Here is a 26,234-nt window from a genome sequence, read left to right as displayed (position 1 = left end):
AAAAAAATTAATATTTATATGAGTGAAATTTGCAACAATTTAAAACCTTTTTGTTTGCATTGTGTGCCCATTTGGAAATGTTAGCTAATTCTCTCCTCATCCAAAAAATTCCATTTTAAAATTTATGTGGGTTGAGTTGGTTTTTTTGGATTTTATTTGGAGTTTATGTTTGAGTGTTTGTTTGAATTTTAAATCTAATTCAAAATTCAAACTAAATCTAAATCTAAACCTATATCAAATAATAATCAAACTAACCTAACATCCTAACCTATGAGGCCGGCATGCTAACCTACCTAACCCGACCGGCCCGCCAACCTTTCTGCCTAGCCCGCCTTCGCCCGGCGTAGCTAGCCAGCTGGCCCAACCGCGCGCTCGCCCACCTCACCTTCGCCCGCGCAAGGCTCAGCCCGCCGCCTGGCCAACAGGCTGGCCCAGCTCACGCATGCGCTCCGCCCGCGCGCCCGCCTTCCTCCTTCTCTCGCTGCCGCCCGGCCCTGCCTGTCAGCGTCGCCCAGCTCCTGTTTTTCTTCTTCCCCACGTCCATACCCCCTCCTCACGCTCGTCGCGCGTGCACGCCGCGCTCGCGCCTAAGCTGGAGTGCACTATCGCGCTCATCCGCGCGTGTACGACCCTTGCCCACGCCTCTCCTTTTGTGCTAGCAGCCTCGAATGAGCTCCACGCTGCCCGCACCGCTCCGCCGCTCATCCCGGCCGTCCGCTTCGCCGCCTACGCACCTACCCTAAACCCTAGCCGCGCTCCTCCGCTATAAATAGGGGCACCCGGGTGCTCTCCAAGCCATACAATCGGGTGCCGCCTGTCCGCCGCTATTCACCGAGAGAAGGAAGAAGGGAGGGAGGAGAGGAAGGAAAGAGGAGGAGAAGCCGGGGGAGGAGAAAGAGGAGGTGGAGAGGAAAAGAAGGAGAAGGGAGAAGGACCGCCCAAGGGAGTCGCGCCCACCACCGTTTGAGGGAGCCGCCGAGGAGACACCGCCCGACGCTGCTCGACGCCGCTGCCTCCTCTCCCTCGCTGTGAGCACGCCTCCCCATCTCTCCCTTGTTCCCTAGCAGTAGCGCCGTAGTTGTAGGCCGCGCCACTGCCTCGCCGCCGGCCGCCGCGAGCTCGGGACAACGGGGCCTCGCACGCCACCATGCCCGTGTCGCGGCCGGGGTCCGTCCCATGCCCGCGCACACGCGCCCGCACACGCAGCGCCGCGCCTCACGCCACTACGCCCTGGCCGCGCACAGCACCGCGACATCGTGGGCGCTGTCCCCGCGTGCCTTCGCTTGCCAGCACGTGCACACGCTGCGCCGTGACGCGCCACGTCGCACCACGCCACGCGCGCGCAAGAGCCATGTGGCTGTCATGTGGCACTAACGTGTCCAAGCCTGGGCCACCTATGGGGCCCATTGACAAGCTAAGGGGCCCACTGACCCGTGAGGCTCACCATTGATCGTTGATCGGGTCAACGCTAACGTCAGCCGGACATGTGGCACGCCCTCGTGTTGCCACGTGGCCCAATTGGTTGTTTACATGTGTCACCTTTCTAATAAATGTTTTCTAAAATTATTGAAATAATTAAACAAATATTTTAATCTTTAAAAATTCATAACTAATGCATTTTAACTCTGAAAAATATGAAAACAGTTGCATTAAATTCGTAAAATCGAGCCTGTGCTGTTTGTAGATAGTTTGGTGTTATTTGGATCTTCTAAATTTAGCTTTCTTGAAGTTCTTTCCTAGATGTAATGCCGTTTAATTTACGTTTCGTTGTATCTTATTTTGTTCAAACCCGAGCTACAACCAGGAAGACCTTCAAGACCCCAACTACGCCAAGGAGGATCCAATTGACTATGGACAAGATGTCATGTCACTTCCAATCATATAGATCCTATGCATGCTTAGTTGTTAGCACTTTATTTATGTTACTTGATGATGATAAATTGCATCACTAATGTTTTTAGCCATACCTTGATAATTGTTTATCCTGTTATCCTTGTTTACCCACTTTTGTGGACTAGCTACATACCCCTAGCTAGTCCACCGCTCATATATCCATATACATGCTTTTGAGTTATGGATGGGCTTTTGCCATGGATCTGGTGATGGGATTCCTTGAACACTCTCGCGTGTGTGTTGGGTGAGTGTGATTCCTTGATGTGTATTGGCGTGAGCGAGCTATGGTTGGTACTAAGGAGTGCCTTGCTGGGAGAGAGCTTTCTGGACTCTCTCTATACCCCGTACCTGCGGCGGGTGCCTTATTTGTTACTGAGGAGCAGGTGGCGTACTTGTACGTCGCAGGTGCTTCGGTACATACTTGTTGGTAGAGTGCTCGCTCTCAGCCGCTTAAGGACTGAGTCAGTTTACCACCAGCACAGAAGCTATTTTCATACTTACCGCTCGCTGATGTTATGGGCAGGGTTCGGTTCGAGATTAGTAGTGGATAGTGCTCTGCCTGTAGGCAGATTGGAGGATCGTGTAGGGAGTTCGAGGTGTTGGCCTGCTCTGACCAGACTGCACCCCGGCGTGGGTAGGTTTCATAGCTTCAAGGTTCTGGTGACAGTGTGCCCTGCAGCTGAGGATGGTTCCAGACTCGAGGGAATAGGAAAGAGCTATCCACTTACTAGGGCTTCGGCTGTTAGGTGGAGTTTGGATGGATTGCTACCGTTCAGGCTCCATTCATGTGGGTACAGTTGTACAACCTCTGCAAAGTGTATAAAACTATAGCTATAGTCCGTGTCCACTAGTTATGAACAGTGTTGTTGACTACCGCTACTTCTGGCTAAACTTTTTCTTATTCCTCTACCTTCCCATTTTGAGATAGGCTGACATTTGCCGTTGAGATGCGAGGGAAGGGAGCTCTCACATGGCCTGGTGTGTTTGGATGCTGGACCCTTGGGTGAAGGTTTTGGTTTTGTGACAACTTTCTTGTTTGAGGTGTTGACCTTGGAAATGATGTTGCTTTGCCACTTCCTTGATTGCTGTTGTTGCTGCATAAACCCCTACAACCATATATAGGTTTTACTCATGCATGTAGTATAATTCCCTCGTTTCCTTAGCTTGCTGCTTTGGGAGTTGACATAGCCTACCTACTTCTCGGGTAGATGGTGGTTTTTTAGGGTCGGAGCCCGACTACGACTTCAACAACGACGGTTGGGAAGACTAGAGACTGTTCTTCGCTCGAGTCGCCTCTGGAGATGGAGTTCGTCATAGCTTATGTTTCCTCTGCGTCCTTTCTTGATTCAGTCCAGATGGACTTGTACCGACATGTGCCGCTGAGATGTATTCATTACTTATGTTATCTATAATATTCATACTCTGTTATTGCTTTATATTTCTGTGTTGGTATGGATTTGTACTATCTGAGATAGGGATTCGCACGTGATAGCTTTCCTGGGACTATCACCGAGGTGCGTAGGCTTGAATTCTCAGAAATGGAAATTTAGGTCCATTTCATTTATATACCTAACAGAAAAAGACCATACCTAGAGTACATGTGCGTAGCAAATAGCAATACCTTGGAACGACAGATGGGTGTATCTACCGGGACCTGGAAAGCCTGGACCCTGCTGAAGCCAACGAGATCAAAGTAGTAGCCATCATGCCCAATCTGCGAGCGCAAATCTTCTTCTCGCGCCACCTGGAACAAGCCAAAAAATGAATTGAGAGTTCCCCCGAGACGCAATCTTGTTTATGCCTCAGCCTAATACCCTAATCGGTTCGTCTCATTTCTTGGGCTGAACCAGGGCAGGAGCGAGTGAAGCAACCAATAAATCCAAAGGGGCAACCGGGAAAGGAACCAATAAATCCAAAGGATCGCAGACCTTGATCGTCCCAAGACGCGGCACGGTGGTGGTGGGGAGATGATGACGAAGGGGGCCGACATTTGCTCGGTGTGGAATTCGCCCAAGGGCGCCCAAGTCGATCCTACTCTGAGTGGAGTACCATACGACCTACTCGGAAAGGGTTCGGGGGTTTCAGTTTCAGATTTTTAGGATTGTAGTATAAATAGAAAAAATATTCTCTCTAAAAAAAGATTGATCTCAGTTTCCAAACAAACAAAATAAACTTTTATTAAAATACTGATTTTTTAAGAAAAATTGAAATACTGATATTAATTGTTTCAACATCTCATACGAGCTTGAAAACTTCTCACGGTTTTCAGATCACAGTTGCATTTTCTTGTGAGCTTGTTACTATAGATCAAAGTCTAGATAATCTTCTAAATAATTTTTTTTGTTTCAATTTACTCCCACAATTACATAAAAATTATACAACTTTTTGCAAGTCCAATCTATCACTTAACAAGATTTTTTTTCTCGACGCACAAGTTAAGTTTTAAGTTAAATTTTATAGCATGATAGTGAGCATCATAAATTATGTAAACAATATACTATGGATTTATATTATTATTTGAACAATTATATATCCAAAGGATTAATTTTTTATTAGGTGTTGTAGTCTATCGGAAATAATGATAAAAATGTCATAAAATATTTTTAAGCATAGGTTATTATGCCCTGCAAAAGTTTTAACTTAAAAATCCAATTGTGCATGGAGAAAAAAAAGAGAAATCTTTTTAAGAGGTAAATTGGATCAATGGACATACTTGTAGGAGTAAATTCAAACAAAAAAATTTAGAGTTCTATCTGATATTGCTTATACATTAGGCGAGTAATTTATATTTTTTTCTTAATATTTTACTGATAGGTAGTCCTCTCTCAAGTAGTACTCCTCCTATTCGTAGGATGCAATTTGACCAACCGTGCAGACATTGTACTTTGATCATTAATATTTTATTTCTATATATATTGCTCATAACCATATAATTGATATTGTATTAGATCACTTGCAAAATATGAAGTCATAAATCCTTAGACTAATTGTTGGTCCAAAATTAAAACGTTTAAACCTAAGAAATGATCTGACTAACTAGGAAGCACCCCCCTTCTTTTCTTTCACCTAAGGCGTATTAGGACTTGGTAAAGATTTTATTTATCTTATAATATCCACTGTTACACACACGTCACCACCACCATATTAGAAAACATGTAAAATACAAATCTATGAGTAATTGTTAGATACTAAACAAACATTTTTAGTCAAAACTTATTAAGTTTGATTTTTTTTCCAAACCCTAATACATCGAGCACAAGGGAGTATGAGACTCCACAACGAAGGATGAATGGACCTTTTTCCCTTCTTCTGAAGAAATGAGGCAAGCTAGTTTTCGTGTTTAGAGCAATAGGTTGGGTTTTATTGACGGAAGCGCAAGTTAGTGCATCCATCGTGTTACACCAAAACCCGTACATATAGAATTTAAAATTACATTTTAGTCCCCCAAGGCCTTCTATGCTGATCTTCGTCGTCTTTGGTGGAATCCGCCGCTTGAAGTTTGAAGTTGGGATTAAGCAGAGTTAAAGTTTGAAGCTCTTTACACTATAGCACGGTAAAGACTACATGTTGTGTAGTACTACATGTTTTTAGTTGCATGCAGCATGGGAGAATAACACCAGCAACGTTACAAAATAACATTGCAACATTATATAATTTGTAATATCTGTCAACACATAAATATATATTCTCTTTTTTTGAGATGGAAAACAAAAGGTTGTAGTAGTTAGCATAGACTTCGAATAATAGATGAGGGAGTTGGACTTTTTCCTTATACCATATCCTATTGGACCAATTAGAACTAGAACCCACTCTCGTCAGCCATTCTCGGCCCAACTCGAACACGCACACCACCGTGCTCAGCGCGGCCCATACAGCCATACCATACCCCAACCCTAAACCCACCTGCTCACCCATCTCAACCGTCCGTTTCCCATCTGACGCTCCAATCCCGAACCCATCTTGTATATATTTGCGCTCCGCCACCCAAGCCGCCCCTCGACGAAACCCTAACCCCGAGCAGCCGCAGCGCCCACCCCTTCTCCTCCCCTGTCTCCCTCTCGTCCCCCGGCGGCGGTGGCGGTGGCAGGATGGCGGCTTCTACGGCAAGGACGGTGAAGGATGTCAACCCGCACGAGTTCGTCAAGGCCTACTCCGCCCACCTCAAGCGCTCCGGCAAGGTAACGCCGCCCGACTCGCCCGCCTTCCCCTTCCGATTCGACGCTGCAGTTCGTAGAATGGTCGCGCCCCACGGTCCAAGCCCCCTCGCGGCCTTGCGCACCTCCGTAGGTTGGCCTTTCGTCGCGCGGCCCAGCGTGTCCTGGCTGATCCGCCGCCGGCACCCGCGCAGTAGCTTTGCCGCCGGTCGCGCCCGCCGCTGGCCCTCGACGCCACATCTTGTCCCAGGCTGCGCCCAACGCTGGATCCCGCAGCAGCAGCAGGCCGTGCGCGGCCTCAGCTCTTCCCTGGCAACACCTCTCTGGAGGCCGGTACATGGCGCCCATCCTCAGATTTGTGGAAAAAAGATGCTTTGTTCGCCGACTTGCTTGATTAGAGATAGGGAGAACGGATTTGGGATTGATTGGAGATTTGTGGTGGCAAATAAACTGCAACCTTAGTTGGACTACTGAATGGGTAGCACTAGTAACTTCAATCATGAATTGTGTTTGTGTTGGTCCTAGACAAACTTGCCGTGTGGAAATGCTGCTTTCCTGGGTCTTTTGGTATATGTGGCAGATCAATACTCAGTTGTTGGTGTTGATATGTTGAAGTCTACGTAGATTGTCAAAGTTAGTTTTGATCGTATTTGTTGGATTGTAAAGGCTGTTTTATTATCCATATTACTTGGGATTTGGGCAAATTCTAGGAAGTTCCCTGAGCATAACAGGCCCCATATGAGGTGATTTATTTGTTTCTATTTTTATCTGTCAAGTAGTCTTTGAGTGAAATAGCTTATTCTGGTTGTTGCATCAAACATTTATCACGTGAATGTTGTTCGGCTCATTTTTTTTGCAAGTGCTACTACTATCAAGCTTTCCTTTTATTTAGTTGGCTTTTAATTCAAAATTGTAGTTGCAGTTTTTGTTGCTTCAATAAACAAAGCTTATGTTTTATATCTGAACAAGCAATTAGATTAGAGATGTGAGGCTGGGAGAAATGGTTTCTTCTCTGTTGCATTAATTGTCTGCTTGTCAATATCCATATATACAATGTTGAATTTCTTATAACTAATATAACTAATTTATCTTGTTAGATGGAGCTCCCTGAGTGGGTTGACATTGTGAAGACTGCGAGGTTCAAGGAGCTCCCTCCTTATGACCCTGACTGGTACTACACTAGGGCTGGTGAGGACTCTTGTTCTTCTGCAATATCATTTATGAATCTGAATATCCAGATTTTGCACATAATCAGATTTCCAATTTTGTTCCTCCTTCAGCCTCGATTGCAAGGAAGATCTACCTGAGGCAAGGCATTGGTGTGGGTGGCTTCCAGAAGATCTACGGTGGTCGCCAGAGGAACGGCTCCCGCCCACCGCACTTCTGCAAGAGTAGTGGTGCCATTTCACGTAACATCCTGCAGCAGTTGCAGAAGATGGGCATCATTGATGTTGATCCCAAGGGGTAATCCAACTACAAAGAGCCTTTTTGTCTTGCTTGATAATGTTTTGTGGCATTGTGGCTTAGAGAAGCTTATCTTGTGTTTTCTTTGCAGTGGGCGGCTCATCACCTCCCAGGGAAGGCGTGATCTGGACCAAGTGGCTGGAAGGGTTGCTGTCGAGGCTTGAGCATCTCTCTTGTCTTCTGTTTCAATGATGTCGTGTTCGATGGTTGAGATGGCTACACTTTATTTGCAGTTTTGAACTAGGACTTGCCCTGCCTTTCTGGGTTCAGAGAATTTGAAGTTTAATGCATCTAGTTATGGCATCGCACTATGTTTTGAGTACCTAATGCAGTATCTGAACTCATTCTGGAATTGAAGAAAGGAATTGTGTTTGCGATGTGCGTGACCTTATTTATGGTCATGGTGTGCTTTCCTTTTGCTATAGATTAACCACTGATAATTGTGGTGATTAGATGATTACTCTTTAGCCATGTTACCAAAATTTGCTCGTGGGGTTTCTTTTTATGAGTTCATAAGGCAGAGTTTGCTGTTTGCATTTGTTTTTTGGGAACTCATGGTTGCTCGCCCTTTATTCTGCCTGGGAATCAGCCAGGTCACTAAGCAGTAAACCCAAATGATCTTCGTCATACCATTATGCACCGTAGCCGCTAAAGCGGCTAACCAAGCTTGTGCTTCAGCACACGTAGCATCGTGCACTGCAGTAAAATTCCGGGCACGCAGCATCGCGGACTGCATTTAAATTCTGGGCTCCTGACAATACTGCGTGGTCCGTGTTCTGTATGATGAGAATGCACCATCAAAGTTCACTTCGAGTATCTCTGGCGGTGGCTTTTCCAACCTTTACTTTGTTCATCGTCATACTGGCCACAGTGTCCAGCAGCTCCACTTCTGAAAGCATGCACATACTTGCCTGCTCCGAACACCACCACCTCCTCAGTTGATTGTAGCCGTTCACCAGCATTTGCCTCATTCCTGGCATCCGACCAGCACCACAGGAACGTAATGATCTGCAAACCCAATTCCTTTTCTAGGCCAACACAAATTTAACCATCTCGGCTGATTCTTGCTCAATCAGTTGAACTCGGATGTTCTCCAGTTTAAGTGCTTGCCAACATTTCTTGAAAGAGGGATAATTTAGGTTCTGAACTAATGAACCCAGGGGTATGTGACTGGGATGAGCAGCTGGTACCAGACACGTTCTGGCATGAAGAATTGAAGATGCTGAAGAAATACTGCAGATCCCAACAGTTGATCAAATGGAGGATTGGCCAGAGTGATGCAGCTAAAGGCAATTCCTCGGTCAAATCTGAGATGTATAAAGTTAAACTATTTGAGATGAAATATTTCTCATGATCCAGCTGCGATATGTCGCGATGTATTGAACTCATCTCTTCGATTCTCATGATCTCATGCGCACTAAACAAAAATGCATTTAAAATGTCCACCAGTAATTTCCCATTTGCAGCCACCAGTGCCCTCCGATGAAGCATGCAGTGGAATCCTGTATTCGTAATGGTAATCTTCTGAAGGATATGGAGAGCAAAAGCAGCGGCAATAGAGGCGAGCACAAGCCATTTTTTTGTCTGGGGTACTGTCACACTGATCAACTACATAGAGAATTCCATAATGCCAAACATAGCACACTTTATTTTTAGCAACTAATTCAGGATTTTGGAAATGATACTTGTGGATTTTCATACAGATATTGTTTACTATTTTGGTCTAGCTTTTTTATGTATTTTCATGGAAAATCCATAAAAATCCTAAAAACTGCCCCTAACTACACTCTGAACCGCTGATATCTTGTTTACTTTTCAGGGAAACGGTGGTGGAATGGGAAAAAAAAGGAAAAGGAAAAAAAGGAAAAAAAAAGAACCCAGAGATTTTCAAAGGTAATGGCACACATCATTCAGAGAGTACATTTTACTCATACAAACAAAGTGATATATCTTCTGAGGCACATGCATCTGACTAATGTGTCTTCTGAATGGCCAGTGCGGCACCTGTTCTTGTAATGGAAAGAACGGGAGCAAACACACTTCCCTGAAAGGAAGATGCCAACCATCGGTGGCACCCTGGACGAATCCAATAGGAGAATAAAGCAATCAGCGGGCACAGGTAAAGAGCATTACGCTTACGCATTAGGAGAGCATAACAGAAAGTGGGGTTGATAAGTGGATGCTCCATTAATCGTAACTCTAGGTGCTGAAGAACAGTGGTAAAAGGAAACAGTCTCTTCATGGTTCAAGCTTCTGAAAAAGGACTACTCCTTTAGCCTTGTCGAGGAGCTGAAAGAGAAGAGCATACCTAACTTCTGAAAAAATTTCCCATGTGCTGCCGTTGGCTGCCGCCGTGAGAGTGTTCATGCAGCCACCATGCGTATACACATACTAGAGGCTATCACAGCAGAAGCCACCGTACGGATTGCCGCAACCCTGCCCTGTATCTATAACCACAGGGCGATCTGGTCTTGGCACCACTGATTGATTGATCAGCTTTCGTCGAGAGGCACATCACAGTAAGAAATGGCGTGTGGGTCGGTGTGGATGATGAGGTACGCGCCGCACGCTCTGATGGTGCTGGCGCAGGTGTTCTTCACACTCCTCTACTTCGTCACCGAGGCTGCCTTCAACCGGGGGCTCAACCCCTACGTCTACGTCACCTACCGCCACCTCCTTGCGGCTTGTGTCCTCTGGCCGTTCGCCTACTTCTACGAGAAGTAAATAAGATCACTTTAATTCGTCGCTCTGATGGTTTGAAGTCTGAACCTTGCTCGTTATTGGGACTTTTGGTGTTCTTTTAATCTTTTGCAGGACGTTGAGGCCTAAAATGACACTCATGCTGTTTCTGGAGATATTTGTACTGTCACTTCTGGGGTAAGATGTCTGTTCCTGTTCTTCTCTCTGAAAAGAAAGTATGCATGATATCTTACAAGATTTTTTTTTAGAAAAAAAAATACACGTTCGATCGGTTTCCAATCTCACCTTGGGTCTTGCAGGGGGAGCTTAACCCTGAACATGTACTTCTCGAGCATGAAGTACACATCTCCAACTTTCGTCACCTCTATGGTGAACGCCGTCGCCTCAATCACGTTTGTCATCGCCATCATCCTCAGGTGACGTGTCCCGGAGAAACTTTCAGCATACAGCAGATGCGTTCTTGGCATTCGTCTGCAGTTTCACAGTGGTTTGGCTCGTGTTCAGGATGGAGATTGTAAACGTCAGGAGCCTGCGAGGACTCGCGAAAATCGCAGGGGCCATGGTGTCGTTTGCTGGGGTGACCACCATAAGCCTGTACAAAGGAGCGGCGATAAGGAGCCTCTGGAAGGCCCCTATTCACATGCACGGCAGCGGCGTTGCAGTGGCACATGAAAGCTGGGTGAAAGGATCACTGCTTGCGGTGGCTAGCTGCATATGCTGGTCAATCTGCTTCATCTTGCAGGTGCCTAAATAGCCGCTTTCAGTTACTACTACATAAGAGCATCAGTAGTGCAGGAAAGATAAAATTTGATTGGAGATAGGAAATGATTTTTAAAAAGAATTTTAATTATATAAAGCTTATTAAAATTTGGTCCAAAAATGGTGGCAGGCGTCGTCTGTAAAGAGGTACCCAGCCAAGCTCTCGCTGACGGCATGGATCTCAATGGTTGGAGGGATGCAGGCGGCGGTTTTCGCGGCGTTTATGCAGCGCAACCTGGAAGATTGGCTCATAGGCTTCGGCCTCAAGTTCTGGTGCATCGTGTACACGGTATGTGACTAGTAAGTATGGGATCCAAGCTCCCTCACAAAACGGCAGGGTTCCCATTCCTGTGCTGATACATGGTGTCTGAATTCTTCAGGGAATCGCCTGCAATGGCTTGACAGTTTTCATTCAGCTGTGGTGCAACAAGAAGAAAGGCCCCGTCTTTGTTACCATGTTCAACCCCCTCTTGACGGTCATGGTGACCACAGTAGCCTACTTCATCTTTGGTGAAAATCTATACGTCGGGAGGTACGTGGGATGTCACTCTCTTGCTCCTGAAGCTTATGTTCCTCTCCTCTTCATGAGTAATAATGTGGCTGACCATGAATCCATGATCATATCCATCATTGATCTTCCCGTTGATGTATCCGCAGCATAATTGGAGGGGTCCTTGTGATTCTGGGCCTTTACATGTTGCTATGGGGCAAGGACAGAGATCAAGAGCACAAAGCCACCAAAGAGCAGGATTCAGGGTTGGACTGTGAGAAGCAGGAGACGGTAATAAGCGATGTTTCTTCAGCATGGAACGACAAACGGACAAAGCACTGAAGATGGTGAAGTGATCAAAAGGATTCAGAACTGAAAGCCTAAGCCCCGTGCCCAATTCTACTCCAGACTCCAGTTTGTAATGCACAAAATTTTCTCTGATAAATTCTCACCTTCACTATAAAAACAAGGCAGCTAGTAAGGAAAACATTTGTCAGATAGGATCCAGGTGTATGCAAATTCAGTAGCCAAAAGGAAGAAAATTGGAAAGGATCAGGAACACATCATGTACAGTACATCTTGCTCACAAAATTGAATGATAAGCACTCAAGAACAGCATCTCAAAAATAAAACCGAACGGTACTAGCACAGCTGCATCGATGTGAGATGGGGCCCCGTCAAGCGTCAGGCGACTTTTACACGCAAGTCGAGATGTTCTGGACTTAAGAGGAAGGCTTGGAGGTAGGATTTTCGCATAGTCCCATCATTTGCGGATTGCAGCTCTGATCCAAGAGGGACACGGTCCGATTGACTCGCACGGCAACCAGAGATAGAGTTGAAGATTTTTTTTTTAAGTAAAGGAGGAGCACTGCTGATTCTTAAATTCATTTAAGAAGTTAGAAGTTCAAATTTACAATAAGTTCGATATTACATAAATAAATTATCTCTCTAACAGGGTGTTTGGATACGAGGTGCTAAATTTTAACAGTGTCACATCGGATGTTCGGATGCTAATTAGAAAAACTAAACATGAGCTAATTATAAAATTAATTGCAGAATCTTGTGCTAATTCGCGAGACGAATCTATTAAGCCTAATTAATCCACCATTAGCAAATGGTTACTGTAGCACCACATTTTCAAATCATGGACTAATTAGGCTTAATAGATTCGTCTCGCGAATTACACTCCAACTGTGCAATTAGTTTTGTAATTAGTCTATATTTAATACTTCTAATTAGCATCCAAACATCCGATGCGACGGGTGTTAAACTTTAACAGGGTGGAGCCAAACAGGCCCTAAGTTTACTCATTAAGAAAACTTAAGATACACTAACCCAGGACTGGGTTCCCGTACGCCCTTTAGCGCATATTGGCATCTTCTTGAATCGTGGCAAACACTTGCATCATCGGCCTGAAGGCATTCCCTTCAAAAACTCTTCCTGGGCGCATAGAGTTGAAGATGACCGAGTAAAAATGTGTCACTGCTCACTACCCTGGGCGGCCGGCTACTCTTGGGCTGTGACTCGCAAATGGGCTTGATAGCCCATGGCATTGCTGGCCCATGACAAAATGCAATAGTAACACTTTATTCCTTCATCATATATGTGAAATTTAAAAGTAGGAAAATCCACAAAGGTTACTCTGTGGGCTGCGGTCACTCCGTGGATCCACACTCGTGCACTCCACGCAACTCCTTCAATGGATCGCTCAACTTGATCCCTTCCTCCGAGACACGGAACAGCGTGTACTCGGCTGTCTTCAGAGTACCTACTCCGTTTCAAAATGTAGATTATTTTAACTTTTATTTAAATACATATAAATATCTATAAACATGAAGAAATCAAAACGACCTACAATTTGGGACGGAGGGAGCACATCAGAGGATTTTCCTGGTCGACAGGCTCATCTATCGCACTTACACTCTTTGCTAAAGAGATAGACAGAATCGAGAAGTGTTCATGGTTGCTCGCATTTCTTACACGGTGAACACATGTGTGGTACCCTTCCGTTCGTTATGACCTGAGGGTCAGTTTGGTGGAGCTCCCATCGGGCTCCGGCTCCACCTGACATACTATTTATGTACTGTAGTAACGTTGTTCCTAGAAGCTAATTTCCTCTCTCCTCCTCCCCCCTTCACAAATGTTGGAGGAGCCGGAGGAGCCACACAAACCAGCTCCGGCTCCTCTGATGCAGCAGTGCGCGCGTCAGGAGGAGTCGAAGCCGGCCGGAGCTCCTCCAAACACGCCCGAGTCAAACAACAAATACAAGGTTTCTTCAGTGTCGGAGTCAGAGTTAGAGTGATCGACAAAGTTCCTATATATTTTCTGGAAGGTAGATAACCAATTTATCTTTAAAGGCCATATAGTCCATGTACAACATTTTTTTAACATCTATCAATATTTGTTGGTATTCATCAACATTTTTTTTAAAAAGACTTAATTGTTATCAACATTTCTTAACATTTACCAACATTTTTATATATACAAATATTTTTCTTTAACTTACTTACATTTACCAATATTATTGATCAACAATTTTTTACGTGCACCAATATTTTTTTTTGCAATCATCAACATTTTTTTAAAATTCACCAATATTTTTACGTAAAATATATTGAGATATTTACGTAAAATATATTAAGATATTTCATCTAAAATGTTAGATAGTTTGAGTGGGCCTCTGTGGACTAGCTATTTAGCTACTGTTGGACCATCTTCCAAAAGATGGATAGGATTTCCCGATCTGACCTGTGCTCTACCGCTCTGCCCTAGTCACTGGGCTGGCAAGTCTTGTTTTTGAAGCCAAAGATTATGGGGGCAGTGGAGTTCGTTAGACCGCGTCTAGGGCCATGGCCCGGATGGTCCTTGTCGCGTGTCCGCCCCTGGTAACTGAGTTTAATGGATTTCCTGGGAACCACATCACCGTAAGGTACATCTACCTCTCTTCTTATAATAATCCTGCTATTAAGATTAAGTCTCAGTGCACAATTCTATTGTACAATTACTATAGTAACTATGTTAAGTGTTAGGGGATGAAGCTCCTCTCTTCTCTAATGAAACTCCTCGTATAATAACCTTGCTAAGTCAGCAATATTGATGATGTGACATCAAATTTAATTAAATTTAATGCTCATGAAAGTCATACGAAATAACACCATTAAGAATACCCTAAGGTCAACAAAATTGTTAACGTGGTATAGAATTTAATATTTATGAAACTGAAACTCGAGCCGGACTGCCGGAAAGATCGATCATGCCGACGTGCCCGTGTCGTGCCTCGACCGGAACGCCCGCCCACCCTGCCACCTGCCGACACCGTGGACCTTGGCCCCAGTCACGCATGCATGATTAAGCGCCGCGCTGTCCGGCGCGCACCGGCCCACGTGGCGGTCGACCCTGACACGCGGCCGTCGGCCACCCGAGTGGATCAGCAGCGGCGGCATGCACGGGCCGAGCCGCCAGCGCTGCTGGCCGCTGCCTCCCGTCCCGGGGTGCCTACGAGAGCGGCGGCCGCCCGCGGCCTCGACGCGGATCCCATCTCGTTTAAGTAAAACGGCAGGATCGAGCCATCGAGGGATTATCAGAAAGCTAGGCCGGCCTGAACCTCCGACCGCCTTCATCAAAGCCGTCGTCGCAGCTGATCCATCTCCAATAATTCTCCATCAGCCAGCCTGCAGGTACGTAACCGTAACCTGCGTTGCTAATTTTTTCATTCATCTCAATTCAAAAGGAGTTAGGATCTGTTTATTCGAGTAACAACTTTAAGTTTTTTGAAAAGCTGTATCTTTTAGAAGAGCTCAGAAAGTTAATTGAGTTTTCCAACTTTCCATATAAATTTAAATTTAGCTTTTAAGTTTATAGTTTCTTGAAGTTTCAACTTTTTGAAAGCTCAAATAAACATGTCCTTAGTATTTGCTTTTCCCACCTCTGGCTTATATGTTTCCAAATCCCAAGCTGGGGTACTAGTTCGTTTTTTCTTTCTTTTGGCTTGCATTTCCAATGATCTTGAAGCCATGTGTAATTATCACGTGCCTGAGGGGCCTTGCTGTAAAGTGGAGACGACCGGTATCTTCCTTTCGGTGTGACCTTGACCGAAAGATTCACGCCGTCAGCCATCGTGGGTGAATCCTCACCGTCCGAGCCGCCCGATCATCGGACCAACGGCTGGGATGTGGGCGGAATATATTCCAGGCCCCACGTGGAAGCATCCGGAGACACACCTGCTCTCTTCTCCTGCTTTGATCGATGCCTTCCTCTGTTTGTTTTTGGCCTTTTGCCAAGGAAAGACGCAACGTTACGGAGGGAGGGAGCAGACTGCGCGGCGGGGACGACCGCCGGCGGTGGGGCGGAGAGAGAGAGAGAGAGAGGCGCCATTTCCTCCTGGTTTCGTTGTGTGAGTTGGGGATGGTTCTGACCTCTCTGTTTGCTCATTTCTATTCCATTGATTTCTGTGCTCGATTTGGCCGACCTTGTTGCTCCCCCCGCTCCCTCTTTCTGCTTTTTTAGTCTTCGCGTACAGAATTTAGCTTCGAATTTAGCCGACATAACTACTCCCCAAGCCAAATTTTAATAGACACGTCCACTAAAATGCCTTGATTTTTCCTTTTCTGGGAGAACCGTCCTATATATTTTAGTATTTCATCACTATGCACTTCCAACAATAGACTCGAGACGAGTATCTCATCTTCGTATGCTTTTGATGAGCTGTTGCCATCTGCATCCTACTCAGCCTAACTGATATGTGCAAACAGATCAATATTGTGCTGTTAATGGCCACGAACGCAAGGTTGTTTGTTTGATATAGTTTTCAACAATCTTCTATGTTCATGGCTGTGGATTAAAATGACTATATAACTGCATGAGCACACTTGGATGCGTATTATCTGTTTTCCAAGCATATGAAATATGGCTATTTCTAATTTACTATGACTGTGGCTCATAGGCGATAGTTGTCAATTCAATAGGCTGGCTATCGCGGTGAATGTGATTTTAGTCGATCCTCGAATCCTCGATGGAAGTTGGTTCAAACCTGAAACCTACTGCATATGTCTTAAATGCAATTTCACGGTCAAGCAAATGGCAGGAGCTAAGCCGGGCCTCAGTGTAGTTGTTTTGTATGAAATTGGTCCATTTCAATTTTTAACCAACCTCAGGTGCAACTGAACCATTTTTTTTACGGAAGCCCTGCAGTTGATCCACCTGCAGGAACATACTGCTAAAATCTTGATTTTTCTTTTCCAAAAGAGGAAGGATTTTCTCAATAGACTTCTCAAGTTTAATAAACAAGCGGCACTCAGTGACATGGTAAAAGAGTTCCAGTTTTCGCAAATCAACCAGTTAGAACACAAAGAAAATGTTGCATCTGGATATTTGAGAACTTAAATAGGAAAACAGTCCTGCAACTATATGTGCGGTAATTTGTTCTTTAGACCTGCCAGTCTTGATACTGATAAAAAATGCAATCATCAGAAAGATGTCTCATCAGCCACGAAACATGTTCAGCAACGGCACTTGGTTTACAAATTTCTATTTGTTCAGTTGAGTTATGCATTTGTTCGGTATCTTTCCTTATGCACCCAGCGGATATGTTCTGATGTATTTTGGTTGCAACTTATGTTTGTAGTGAAATATTGCAACTATTGTGTATTTAAAATTTCCTAGAAAGCTCTACTGAATTTCAGTTTATGTATTTATGAATCGTCATACATGAGTAGTTGGCATATTTCTTACTGTGGTTGGAAACCTATAGGTCCATTTGATACTTAATTCGATAACACATGTTTGTTAGAACTTCTGAAGTTTGACCAGTGACTCACTGACTGATACAGAGGCTTCTGTCCAGTATGACCCATTCACCCTTTTGGTCACATTGGTTACATTTACATCTGTCATATATGTGCCCTTTGTTGATTAACATGTCTTCCAATTGCAGCACATTTTACCAGGGGGCTATTCAGCTTTTCCAGACGTGGTTGATCCTACTGTTCTGATCTAGAGTCATTCATGGTTGGAAGGATGTAATTTCTTATTGTGCATGTCCAAGATTCAAGGTTATGCATTGTTTGGACCATCTGTTGTGAGAATGGCCTGGTTGCAAGACCGATTCCAAATGCATAAGCTCCACTGGAACAGCAGATCCCCTATTCCATCAGAGTTCTGGATAGCAGTTACAGCTTACTTCACGGTTGGTTTAGTTGGTCTTTGGACATTTTGGTACTTCTTTTCACTGTGGCGGCGCAAAATCAGTTTAAGCTGGATGAAAATAATTGCCAGATCAAAGAGAAAGAATTTTGAAAGAAACCACAAGGTTCCTACTTCTGAACATGTTTGGAATACAGAATCTTTGATTCGTGCAAAAGGGCTGAAGTGCTGTGTATGCTTGGAATCTATTTCACCAGCTCAGCCCCTTGGGCAAATGATGACTTCGGAAAATATGGTTCACCGTTGTGATGTTTGTGGTGTAGCTGCACACATAATATGCTCTCCAAATTCTCAGAAAGACTGCAAATGTGTCTCAATGTTTGGGTCCAAACATGTGATCCATCAATGGACTGTACTCTGGACAGATGTAGCTGATCAATCCGAAGAAGGCCAGTATTGTTGTTACTGTGAGGAGCTATGCAGTGAATCTTTTCTTGGAGGTCCTCCCATATATTGCTGCATGTGGTGCCAACGATCGGTCCATATTGATTGCCAGTCAGCCATGGCTGCTGAAACAGGTGACATTTGTGACCTCGGTCCATACAAACGCCTTATTCTTTCACCACTTTTTGTCCGTACCATTAGCAAACCTGGTGGCATCTTAAGTTCTATAACTCAGGGAGCAAATGAGTTTGCATCCACTGTGCGGGTACATCTTGGGAGTCGAGGTAAAAAGGTGAAGCATCACAAGAGATTGCCATCTGACTCCGTACAAGGCGACAGTAACGATGACTCATCAAGTGACACCACACTGAACTCTAACCAGAGGGCTAAGGAATCAAAAGCAACTGGGGGAAGTGTTCAAAGGAGTGCTGAGAATGAGCATTACAGCAGTGAGCATTACAGCAGTGAGAGTGATGGTAGGGAACTCATATCAGAGCCCATAAGACTCAATGATGAGACTGGTGGAGTTAAACTTAAGTACGCATTGTCTGACTTGCCTGCTGATGCCAGGCCTCTTTTAGTTTTTATCAACAAGAGAAGTGGGGCTCAGCGTGGAGATTCGCTCAAGCACAAGCTACATTTCCTTTTGAATCCAGTGCAGGTCATGATACATCTCACACTACAATTTACTGAAAGTCTAGTTATTAACCGTTTTATAATGAAAATTACATTCAACTTGTTGTGCTACCTAAGGCTCCATTGTAGAATGCACCAAACGCATTGTGCTTTGGGTGCACGCATAAACTCATCCATCTCATCCATATGATGTTGGATCATTTCATATTACAAAAACTATTGTGATGGAATCAGCAGTCTCACTCTCTTCTCATTTTTCTAGTACCATGTTCACTCAAAAAGAAAAAAAACTTTGTGACGGTCAGTAGTAACTGCTCAGCTGAGTGCTTGGAGCTTAGATTTGTCTGCTTTAGGTAATTAAATTAGCACAATATATGGCAGTGGGATACAACAGTGTAAAATTTGGAAACACTGAACCCTTTGAAGAAACAGCATCTTGTGCTGTAGAATCATGTATAAAGAAGACTTATTTTCCACACCTGTGAATCGTGTGTTTCAAAAACTGAAGGCTGATGTTTTCTGTTTTCACCTGTAGTTCAGGTTCAGCACCCATCTTAGCAAATGCTGTTTAAATCTCTGTGATTTCAGTTATGATAATGTGCCTTCTTATTATTTTAGGTTTTTGAATTGAGTTCTTCACAAGGGCCAGAAACAGGATTAATTTTGTTCAGAAAGGTACCACATTTCAGAATACTTGTGTGTGGTGGCGATGGTACTGTTGGTTGGGTTCTTGACGCGATAGATAAGCAAAATTATGAATCACCTCCACCTGTTGCAATTCTTCCAGCTGGCACTGGCAATGATCTTTCAAGAGTTTTATCATGGGGAGGTGGCCTAGGTGCTGTTGAGAAGCAAGGTGGTCTCCGCACAGTCTTACATGACATAGAGCATGCAGCAGTCACTATCCTGGATAGATGGAAGGTGACATTTGAAGATAAGAAATCAAATAATGTACTTCTAGTGAAGTACATGAACAACTATCTTGGTAGGTACATAGAATCTTCATTTATCAGTGCCCCTTATCCAAGAAACCTTATTTTGCCATGGTGACAGGTATTGGTTGTGACGCTAAGGTTGCACTTGACATTCATAATCTCCGTGAAGAGAATCCTGAAAAGTTTTACAGTCAGGTACTATCAGTACCTATCATAAACAACGACAAGTGTTCACTTAACTTTCATAGCTCCTTTATGTAGTTTATATCCATAAAGTGCTCTGTTTCACATTTTTCAAAATATTGGTGCTCTGTGACAGGAAGGATTCTATCTATTACGTGCTTTATTATGCAAATTAAGCTATGTGTTACATTTATGTCGTGCCAATCCAACAAAAGTCCTTATTTTATTTCCTTTTTGTATCTAATTGCATTGTATTTCCATTGACAAAGGTCTATTAAACAAATAGAATTTGTAGATAGCTGGGTCTCTTTATCACATAATATCAATACTAATTGTCAAGTTTTATAGCTGCAGCCTGCATTGAGAAATATGTAAACGAGAAAAATAATTACACAGGTTACCTGTGAACCGCGTAGAGCTAAGCAGCTTTTCAATCTCAGTGAGCTGAACACTTAGGACCTACTGATACTCTCCAAATCACTATTTTTTGTTGAAGATTGAACTTTTCTCCTGTAGACTAGGGATATTTTAAAAATATATATTGTGATCTCCATGTATGTTCTCATTTTGTTGGGTACCATAGCTGTCGTGACTCGTGAGTGAAACAAGTCAAACAACTGACCTGGACCTGGGTTGACATCATTAAACTTTTGCAGCTTTTTGGTGTCTTTATTACTGTGATGCTTTCTTTCATTGCATGGATGATTTATGTGAGTTTCATAATGGCTCTTTATGTTTCTTTCTTTGGTCTCAGTTCTTAAATAAGGTGCTATATGCGAGGGAAGGCGCCAAGAGCATCATCGATAAGGCATTTGTGGACTTACCATGGCAAGTTCGATTAGAAGTTGATGGCACCGAGATTGATATACCAGAGGTTGTGTAAGATAACTTTAGTGATTGTTGCACACGGATCCAGCTATTTTTATTAGGCATTCACATGTTAGGCTATGAATTCTTCAGGACTCAGAAGGCGTGCTTGTCACAAACATCCCAAGCTACATGGGAGGTGTTGACCTGTGGCAAAATGAGGATGAGGAGCCTGAAAACTTTGATCCGCAGTCAATCCATGACAAGATGCTCGAAGTGGTTAGCATTACCGGAACTTGGCATCTGGGAACACTCCAGGTAAGTGATCACAGTTCAGTAATCTTTCGACGATTAGGTAAGAGAATGCTTGAGGCCTAAAAGAAGTGAATTAAGCTGCACTCAGGTTGGACTTTCTCGGGCACGGAGGATCGCGCAAGGCCAGTCGATCAAGATGCAGATGTTTGCTCCCTTCCCTGTTCAAGTGGATGGTGAACCCTGGGTCCAGCAGCCCTGCACGCTCAAGATATCCCATCACGGACAGGTTTGCTGTGGGTTTGGCCTAATGCAATGCTAGTCACATACCATGTGATGATTAGCAGATAGAGTTCTATATACTAATTTTTCTTGTTTGTTTTTTTCGCCATGCTTTTCAGGCTTTCATGTTGAGGGCGGCGATCGAAGAGCCTCTTGGTCACGCTGCTGCGATCATCACGGACGTGCTTGAGCATGCTGAATCCAGCCACGTAATCAATGCTTCCCAGAAGAGAGCCCTCCTCCAAGAAATGGCTCTAAGGCTGGCATGAATCGCAGCTCATCCGGATGTTGCAAATGCATTGCCTCCTGCGCAGTGCTCTGCCTTCGCTACAGAGTGGTTTCTCTCGCAGCACGAAGTACTATCCGGATCTACCCGGGGGATACAATACAAGTGAGTTTTGGTTAGGTTTTCCTTGTGGGAAATATACCATGTAATGCTGCGTGCATGTGTGTTACGTGTGCTGTATAGCATGCATCTGTTGCATGCTCCACTTTGTGCAGTGGAATCCCCCGTCTGGCCATTTTGTGATCCGTTGGCCAGTATGGACTTTAATTTTTGCCGCTCTAGCCGCTGTTTTCAGTTCGGCTGGTGTCTCGCTTGTAAATAAAATGGGATTTCTGAAATACTTGTATGTAATAATGTTGCACGCACGTCAAATTATTTTCTTCTCATGTTTGAATATGATCGCCGGGCTTTGCTCTCGGAAAAGCATTCACTTGACTGCTTGGAGCATCTCGGAAAATCTTTCCAGATTCAATAACTGTTACAGCGCTATCTTTTCTTTACTCTTCTATTGGTAGACGCCGAAGATGCTCGAGATGAAACACATCCATCCACCTGAGCTGCTCGGCACCGTCCTCCCTCCCTCCCTCTGCGCTCCATCACTGCTCCCCTGTTCTGCGACGGCTGGAGGCGTAGGCGCGGGCGTGGCGTGCGGCTGCTGAGCATGAGCAGAGAGCTTGACCGATTTCCGCGGCGCGTGGCACGTGGTGGCCATGTCACCTCCGCCTCGTGCCACCGGATGTCCCATTCGCACTTCCTCTTCCCGATTTGCCCCTCGATGCTTCCAGAACTGACCTGCCGCTGCAGTTGCGGCCCACGCCGCAATTAGACGAAGCAGCCAGGGGGCTTTCAGGTAACTTCGCCTCTCCGGCAGCACGAGCTGCACTGGCGCCATAAAAGGCAAAAGAGCACGAGGCCAACTCGCGATTCGCCCCCAAATTCGCGATTCCCCACCCGCTCCGGCTGAGATTCCGCCCCACTCGAGGTCCCGCTCCCAGAATTGGCCGCGGATCCGAGCTGCCCGTGACGCCGGCTTGCTATCGGTACCGATTCCCCCTCCCCCCGCTGCCTTAATCGGGTTCTAGTGTTAGGGTTTCCGTTGTTCGTGTGCAGCGACCTGATTACGAGATTGACTTGATTTGGAGCTGGAATGTTGCGAGTTAGGGGCCGCTGTTAGTGTTCTTTCCTTTGGCGATGTAGTTCTAGCTGTCCGTATATATATGGGCTTTACTGAATGCTGTGTTTCCTAAGAATTACTCAAATGTCATATGTATTTACTTCCATGTGTGAGCAAGCTTGACAACTAATGAGCATCACAATGCACTCAGATGATGATTGGTCACTGTTTATTTTGTATGCATCACGACTTTAAGTGCTAGTTGGAACAAACGTTCATGTATTACGTAATCGGACGTGTTTAATGTGCCGTGTGTGAACATCAGTTGTATGTCAACCCAACTGCTGTGTTGTTTATTTATTTATTTTTTCTTTATTTGGGAAAGAGGGAGTAGCATTAATTTGTCTATATGGTGCATGAAATTGCAGTTGCAGGAACCTGTACTTTTCATATAGCTATAAAATAAATTGTATGCCATTGGCAGTTCCAATGTTGATAGTTTAGGATGCACATTTTTAAGTTTTTTGTTTTGTCGTTTGGCAGGATAATATGTTGTTCACACATGAGAAGAATGCTGACCAATTTGATCGTCTTTCTTATGGTAACCTAAGGGGACTAGACGCCAGTGGAAATTCTGAGGAATCCAGTTTTGGAAATGGCTGTAAGGACAGTTCTTCAGTTCCTCCTGAGAAGTTCGGCTTTCCTTGGCTCCCTGTCGAGAATTGTCAATCTGCCACACTAGATCATGACAAGCGCCCTCTTTCTGATGTCAAACCATGCCAAGTTGCCTGCAAACGTCCAAAGCAAACAGACCACAATACCTGGTTATATTCCCTTGAGGAATGCCCTTTCACAAGTGAGACCGAGATATCTGCTTCAGGTTTTTTACTCCACTTGCCTTCTGGGCTCAGTGCTTTAAAAATATTAATTAATCCAGAAGATATCTAGCTGTAACTATTATTTTTGTTTCAGCTTTAGCTGATGAATTAGTTGAGACCAAACAACCAGATCACATTCCTGGAAGTAATGGTGCCACAACCTGCAGCGTTAGTTCAGGCATCCCTTGCCCTAACCACGAACAATCAGTTGGAGTAGAGAACTTACAATTGCCTGATTGGGTGACTTCTTTCCCTAGTTATTTTGAAGATTGGGGAACAGTTGCTGGATATAACCAGGTTGGGGACATTGATTCACCTGTTCATGAGTACCTCCCTAGAAAGTGTGTGCCAATTGGACCTGAGCACCAGGCTGACATTCCAGAATGGAGACCCCGAGTCTCTGTGAGTGTAACTGGTGGTTCTGGTTTTTGTGCTGATCTGGATTGCAGTTCTGTTTCTACTTCAGAACCTGTTTCCAGAGGTTATGACTTTGAGAATGCCAAGTGGATCAGGGACTGTGTCATTCCAATATCATCCTGCTCATCACCTGTTGATTGGGTTGGAGACAACAAAGCAGATTGTGAATGCAGTGATGAAGGTTCTGTTAGGTGTGCAAGACAGCATATTATTGAAGCAAGGGAAAGTCTCAAAATGAGCTTGGGACATGACAAGTTTTGTGAGTTAGGTCTTTGTGAAATGGGAGAGGATATTGCTCAAAGGTGGACTGATGAGGAGGAGAAGCGATTTCAAAGAGTTGTTTTCTCAAATTCTGGCTCCCTGGGCAAAAACTTTTGGGACCACCTCCCACTTGCATTTCCTGATAAAACTAGCAAGGATCTTGTTAGCTACTATTTTAATGTCTTCATGCTCCGGAAGAGAGCTCAGCAGAACAGGTCAGACCTGTTGCATGTGGACAGTGATGATGATGAATTGCATGGTGAGTCTTCAGTAGCTTGCCATGAGGAAGAGGATTCAGCAGTGGAGTCCCCTAAACATGAACATTTCATCGACAATTCTCTGCCCATAGAGGGTGACCATAAAGAATATGGAGGAGAACATATCACAGGACCTTCTTTCCATGAGTGCACAAGCGAGTGTAGACATCTACCAAATCAGATGCATTTGTACTCAAATGCAAAGAATATCGCACAAAATGTCTACGACCAAGATGAGCTGCGAGCATCATTTGAGGGCCAACACAATGGAGCTCATACTCCTAAAGGAGTTCAGTGTGCTGAGTTCTCTTGAATGATGCTCCAAGAAACCTCGGGAATCAAGGCACATCTGTGTAGGAGTTGTACAGAGAAGATATGCCCAAGAATCTGAAGTACTGTTTTCTCCAATAGAGATATTACATTGGAGTTTACATTGCTTGTCAAGCAAGTTATGAAAAAAAAACTATGGACAGCAATCTAGTAATGCATAGCCAAGACGTAGGCAGAAGTTTGAATATGACATCTAGTTCAGACTGGTGCTTGAACTCAATTCTGCTGTGAGATGCTGTAATGTGCTGGGGGCTCATGGAGCTCAAACATATGGCCACATCTCTAGATGATGGATTATGGAAGCATCATGGAGCTGTACATTCTTTAGCTTCTCAGAGCCTTTTTGCGGCATTTTGTAAAGTGCTTGTGGAGCTAAATTGAGCTTGCGCGGGGTTTTTTAATATCCCCCTTGTTCGTTGATGTACAATCTATTTTATTGTGTTCATATGAAAGACCCTCTTAGGGCATTTTGGAACGCGTGATTCTTACAATGTAGGAATAGTAAAAACATTATTGGAACGCCCATGCAACTGAAAGTGGGCTAAAATTTAGAACAAACAAAAGAAGAGAACTTGAGGTTGGATCTCATCCTTGTTTTTCTCTCAAATTCCCGTGGTGCCCATTCCATACAAATTCCAAAGGTTTTCATAGGAAAATTCCTGTAGAAATTGAATCCTCCATAATTCGTCTATTTTTCTTCCAGTTCAAAGTGGGCTATTCGTGCTGTGAACTCATGAGGGGATGCCCAATGTTTTCGTCTCCAGAAATTGGAATCCGTAGATTATAAAGTTGCCTGTTGCCGTTATCCGGATTATCTGGCGGTTTGTCAAGTGGCTTTTCTTGTTTGCTTTGCTCCTGGCTGTCGGGGGTTCTTATTTTACAGCCAGCAACGGGCTCATATGGCTGCTTCCACTGGATAGATTGTTGAACACCAGAAATATTCTAAGAAGGAATAACCACAACATTAAATGAGTAATAGAAGGAGCAGTTCATCATCTTACCTTTGGATGTCAAATTAGCAGAACATGTTGGCAAAAACACAAGGATAAACTAGGTTCTATCTCTAAGATATAATGATACATGCCAAGCAAAACTTTCAGCATCCCTTGTTCGTGAAAGCCTTTTGTCATATGCCTGGAATCTTTGATCGAAAGCAGCCTATCGTTTCTTCTTTGTAGAAAGGTTTTTATGATGATACTATCCAATCTCACTCACAGGACAGATGAGGCTACGATGATGTGCACAACAGCACAAGACAGATGAAAAAAGAAGAAGCTTGAAACCTTTTTCTGAAGAGTGTAACCCAAGCATAGCTGTTGTGAATGCGATCTTGCTCGCTAACCATTATTTTAATTTCTTAGGAAAGCTTGCTCACTAACTAATCAACCGTCCCAATAAGTACAATCAAGAAACATCTATCATAGTGGGGGTGCTTTTTAATCCCTTTTCTCCAAGCTAATGATCCACTGAACAATTAGCCAAAAATAATATAGAAAAACCAAGTTTGTCGGTCAGCAGTTCTGGCTTGTGGTTACCAATTTGCTTGGTCAG

At 44.3% G+C, this 26,234-nt stretch overlaps 4 protein-coding genes across 9 annotated transcripts; all 4 read left to right on the top strand.

Moving 5' to 3' along the window:
• Window positions 1–5,876: 5,876 nt before the first annotated feature.
• On the top strand, window positions 5,877–7,904 carry LOC101781204 (40S ribosomal protein S19). Its single transcript, XM_004983934.3, has 4 exons — window positions 5,877–6,071; window positions 7,145–7,235; window positions 7,328–7,511; window positions 7,603–7,904. The coding sequence occupies exons 1-4, from the start codon at window positions 5,982–5,984 to the stop codon at window positions 7,673–7,675; spliced, it is 438 nt and encodes a 145-aa protein (XP_004983991.1). The 5' UTR covers window positions 5,877–5,981; the 3' UTR covers window positions 7,676–7,904.
• A 1,799-nt stretch (window positions 7,905–9,703) lies between these two features.
• On the top strand, window positions 9,704–12,320 carry LOC101780527 (WAT1-related protein At4g08290). The gene is made up of 7 exons (XM_004983932.3): window positions 9,704–10,231; window positions 10,326–10,388; window positions 10,511–10,627; window positions 10,716–10,953; window positions 11,101–11,259; window positions 11,351–11,502; window positions 11,628–12,320. Exons 1-7 carry the CDS (start codon window positions 10,038–10,040, stop codon window positions 11,800–11,802), a joined length of 1,098 nt encoding a protein of 365 aa, XP_004983989.1. The 5' UTR covers window positions 9,704–10,037; the 3' UTR covers window positions 11,803–12,320.
• A 2,679-nt stretch (window positions 12,321–14,999) lies between these two features.
• LOC101779858 (diacylglycerol kinase 1) lies at window positions 15,000–21,822 on the top strand. 6 transcript variants are annotated; one of them, XM_022829861.1, is made up of 9 exons: window positions 15,744–15,853; window positions 17,210–17,301; window positions 17,393–18,706; window positions 19,300–19,666; window positions 19,735–19,811; window positions 20,554–20,673; window positions 20,760–20,924; window positions 21,010–21,147; window positions 21,260–21,822. In XM_022829861.1, exons 3-9 carry the CDS (start codon window positions 17,495–17,497, stop codon window positions 21,407–21,409), a joined length of 2,229 nt encoding a protein of 742 aa, XP_022685596.1. In that variant the 5' UTR covers window positions 15,744–15,853; window positions 17,210–17,301; window positions 17,393–17,494; the 3' UTR covers window positions 21,410–21,822. The 6 variants fall into 6 exon arrangements, with proteins under 6 accessions (XP_004983987.1, XP_022685596.1, XP_004983988.1 ...); XM_004983930.2 differs by lacking the exons at window positions 15,744–15,853; window positions 17,210–17,301 and adding an exon at window positions 15,000–15,137; XM_004983931.3 differs by lacking the exon at window positions 17,210–17,301.
• Window positions 21,823–22,310: 488 nt separating this feature from the next.
• LOC101779464 lies at window positions 22,311–25,158 on the top strand. Its single transcript, XM_012843104.3, has 3 exons — window positions 22,311–22,466; window positions 23,084–23,420; window positions 23,513–25,158. The coding sequence occupies exons 2-3, from the start codon at window positions 23,090–23,092 to the stop codon at window positions 24,664–24,666; spliced, it is 1,485 nt and encodes a 494-aa protein (XP_012698558.1). The 5' UTR covers window positions 22,311–22,466; window positions 23,084–23,089; the 3' UTR covers window positions 24,667–25,158.
• Window positions 25,159–26,234: the final 1,076 nt, after the last annotated feature.

The sequence above is a fragment of the Setaria italica genome, chromosome IX (assembly GCF_000263155.2).
Source record: "Setaria italica strain Yugu1 chromosome IX, Setaria_italica_v2.0, whole genome shotgun sequence".
Taxonomy (NCBI): domain Eukaryota; kingdom Viridiplantae; phylum Streptophyta; class Magnoliopsida; order Poales; family Poaceae; genus Setaria; species Setaria italica.
Note: the sequence above shows the minus strand (reverse complement) of the source record. Positions and strands in the feature narration are given on the sequence as shown.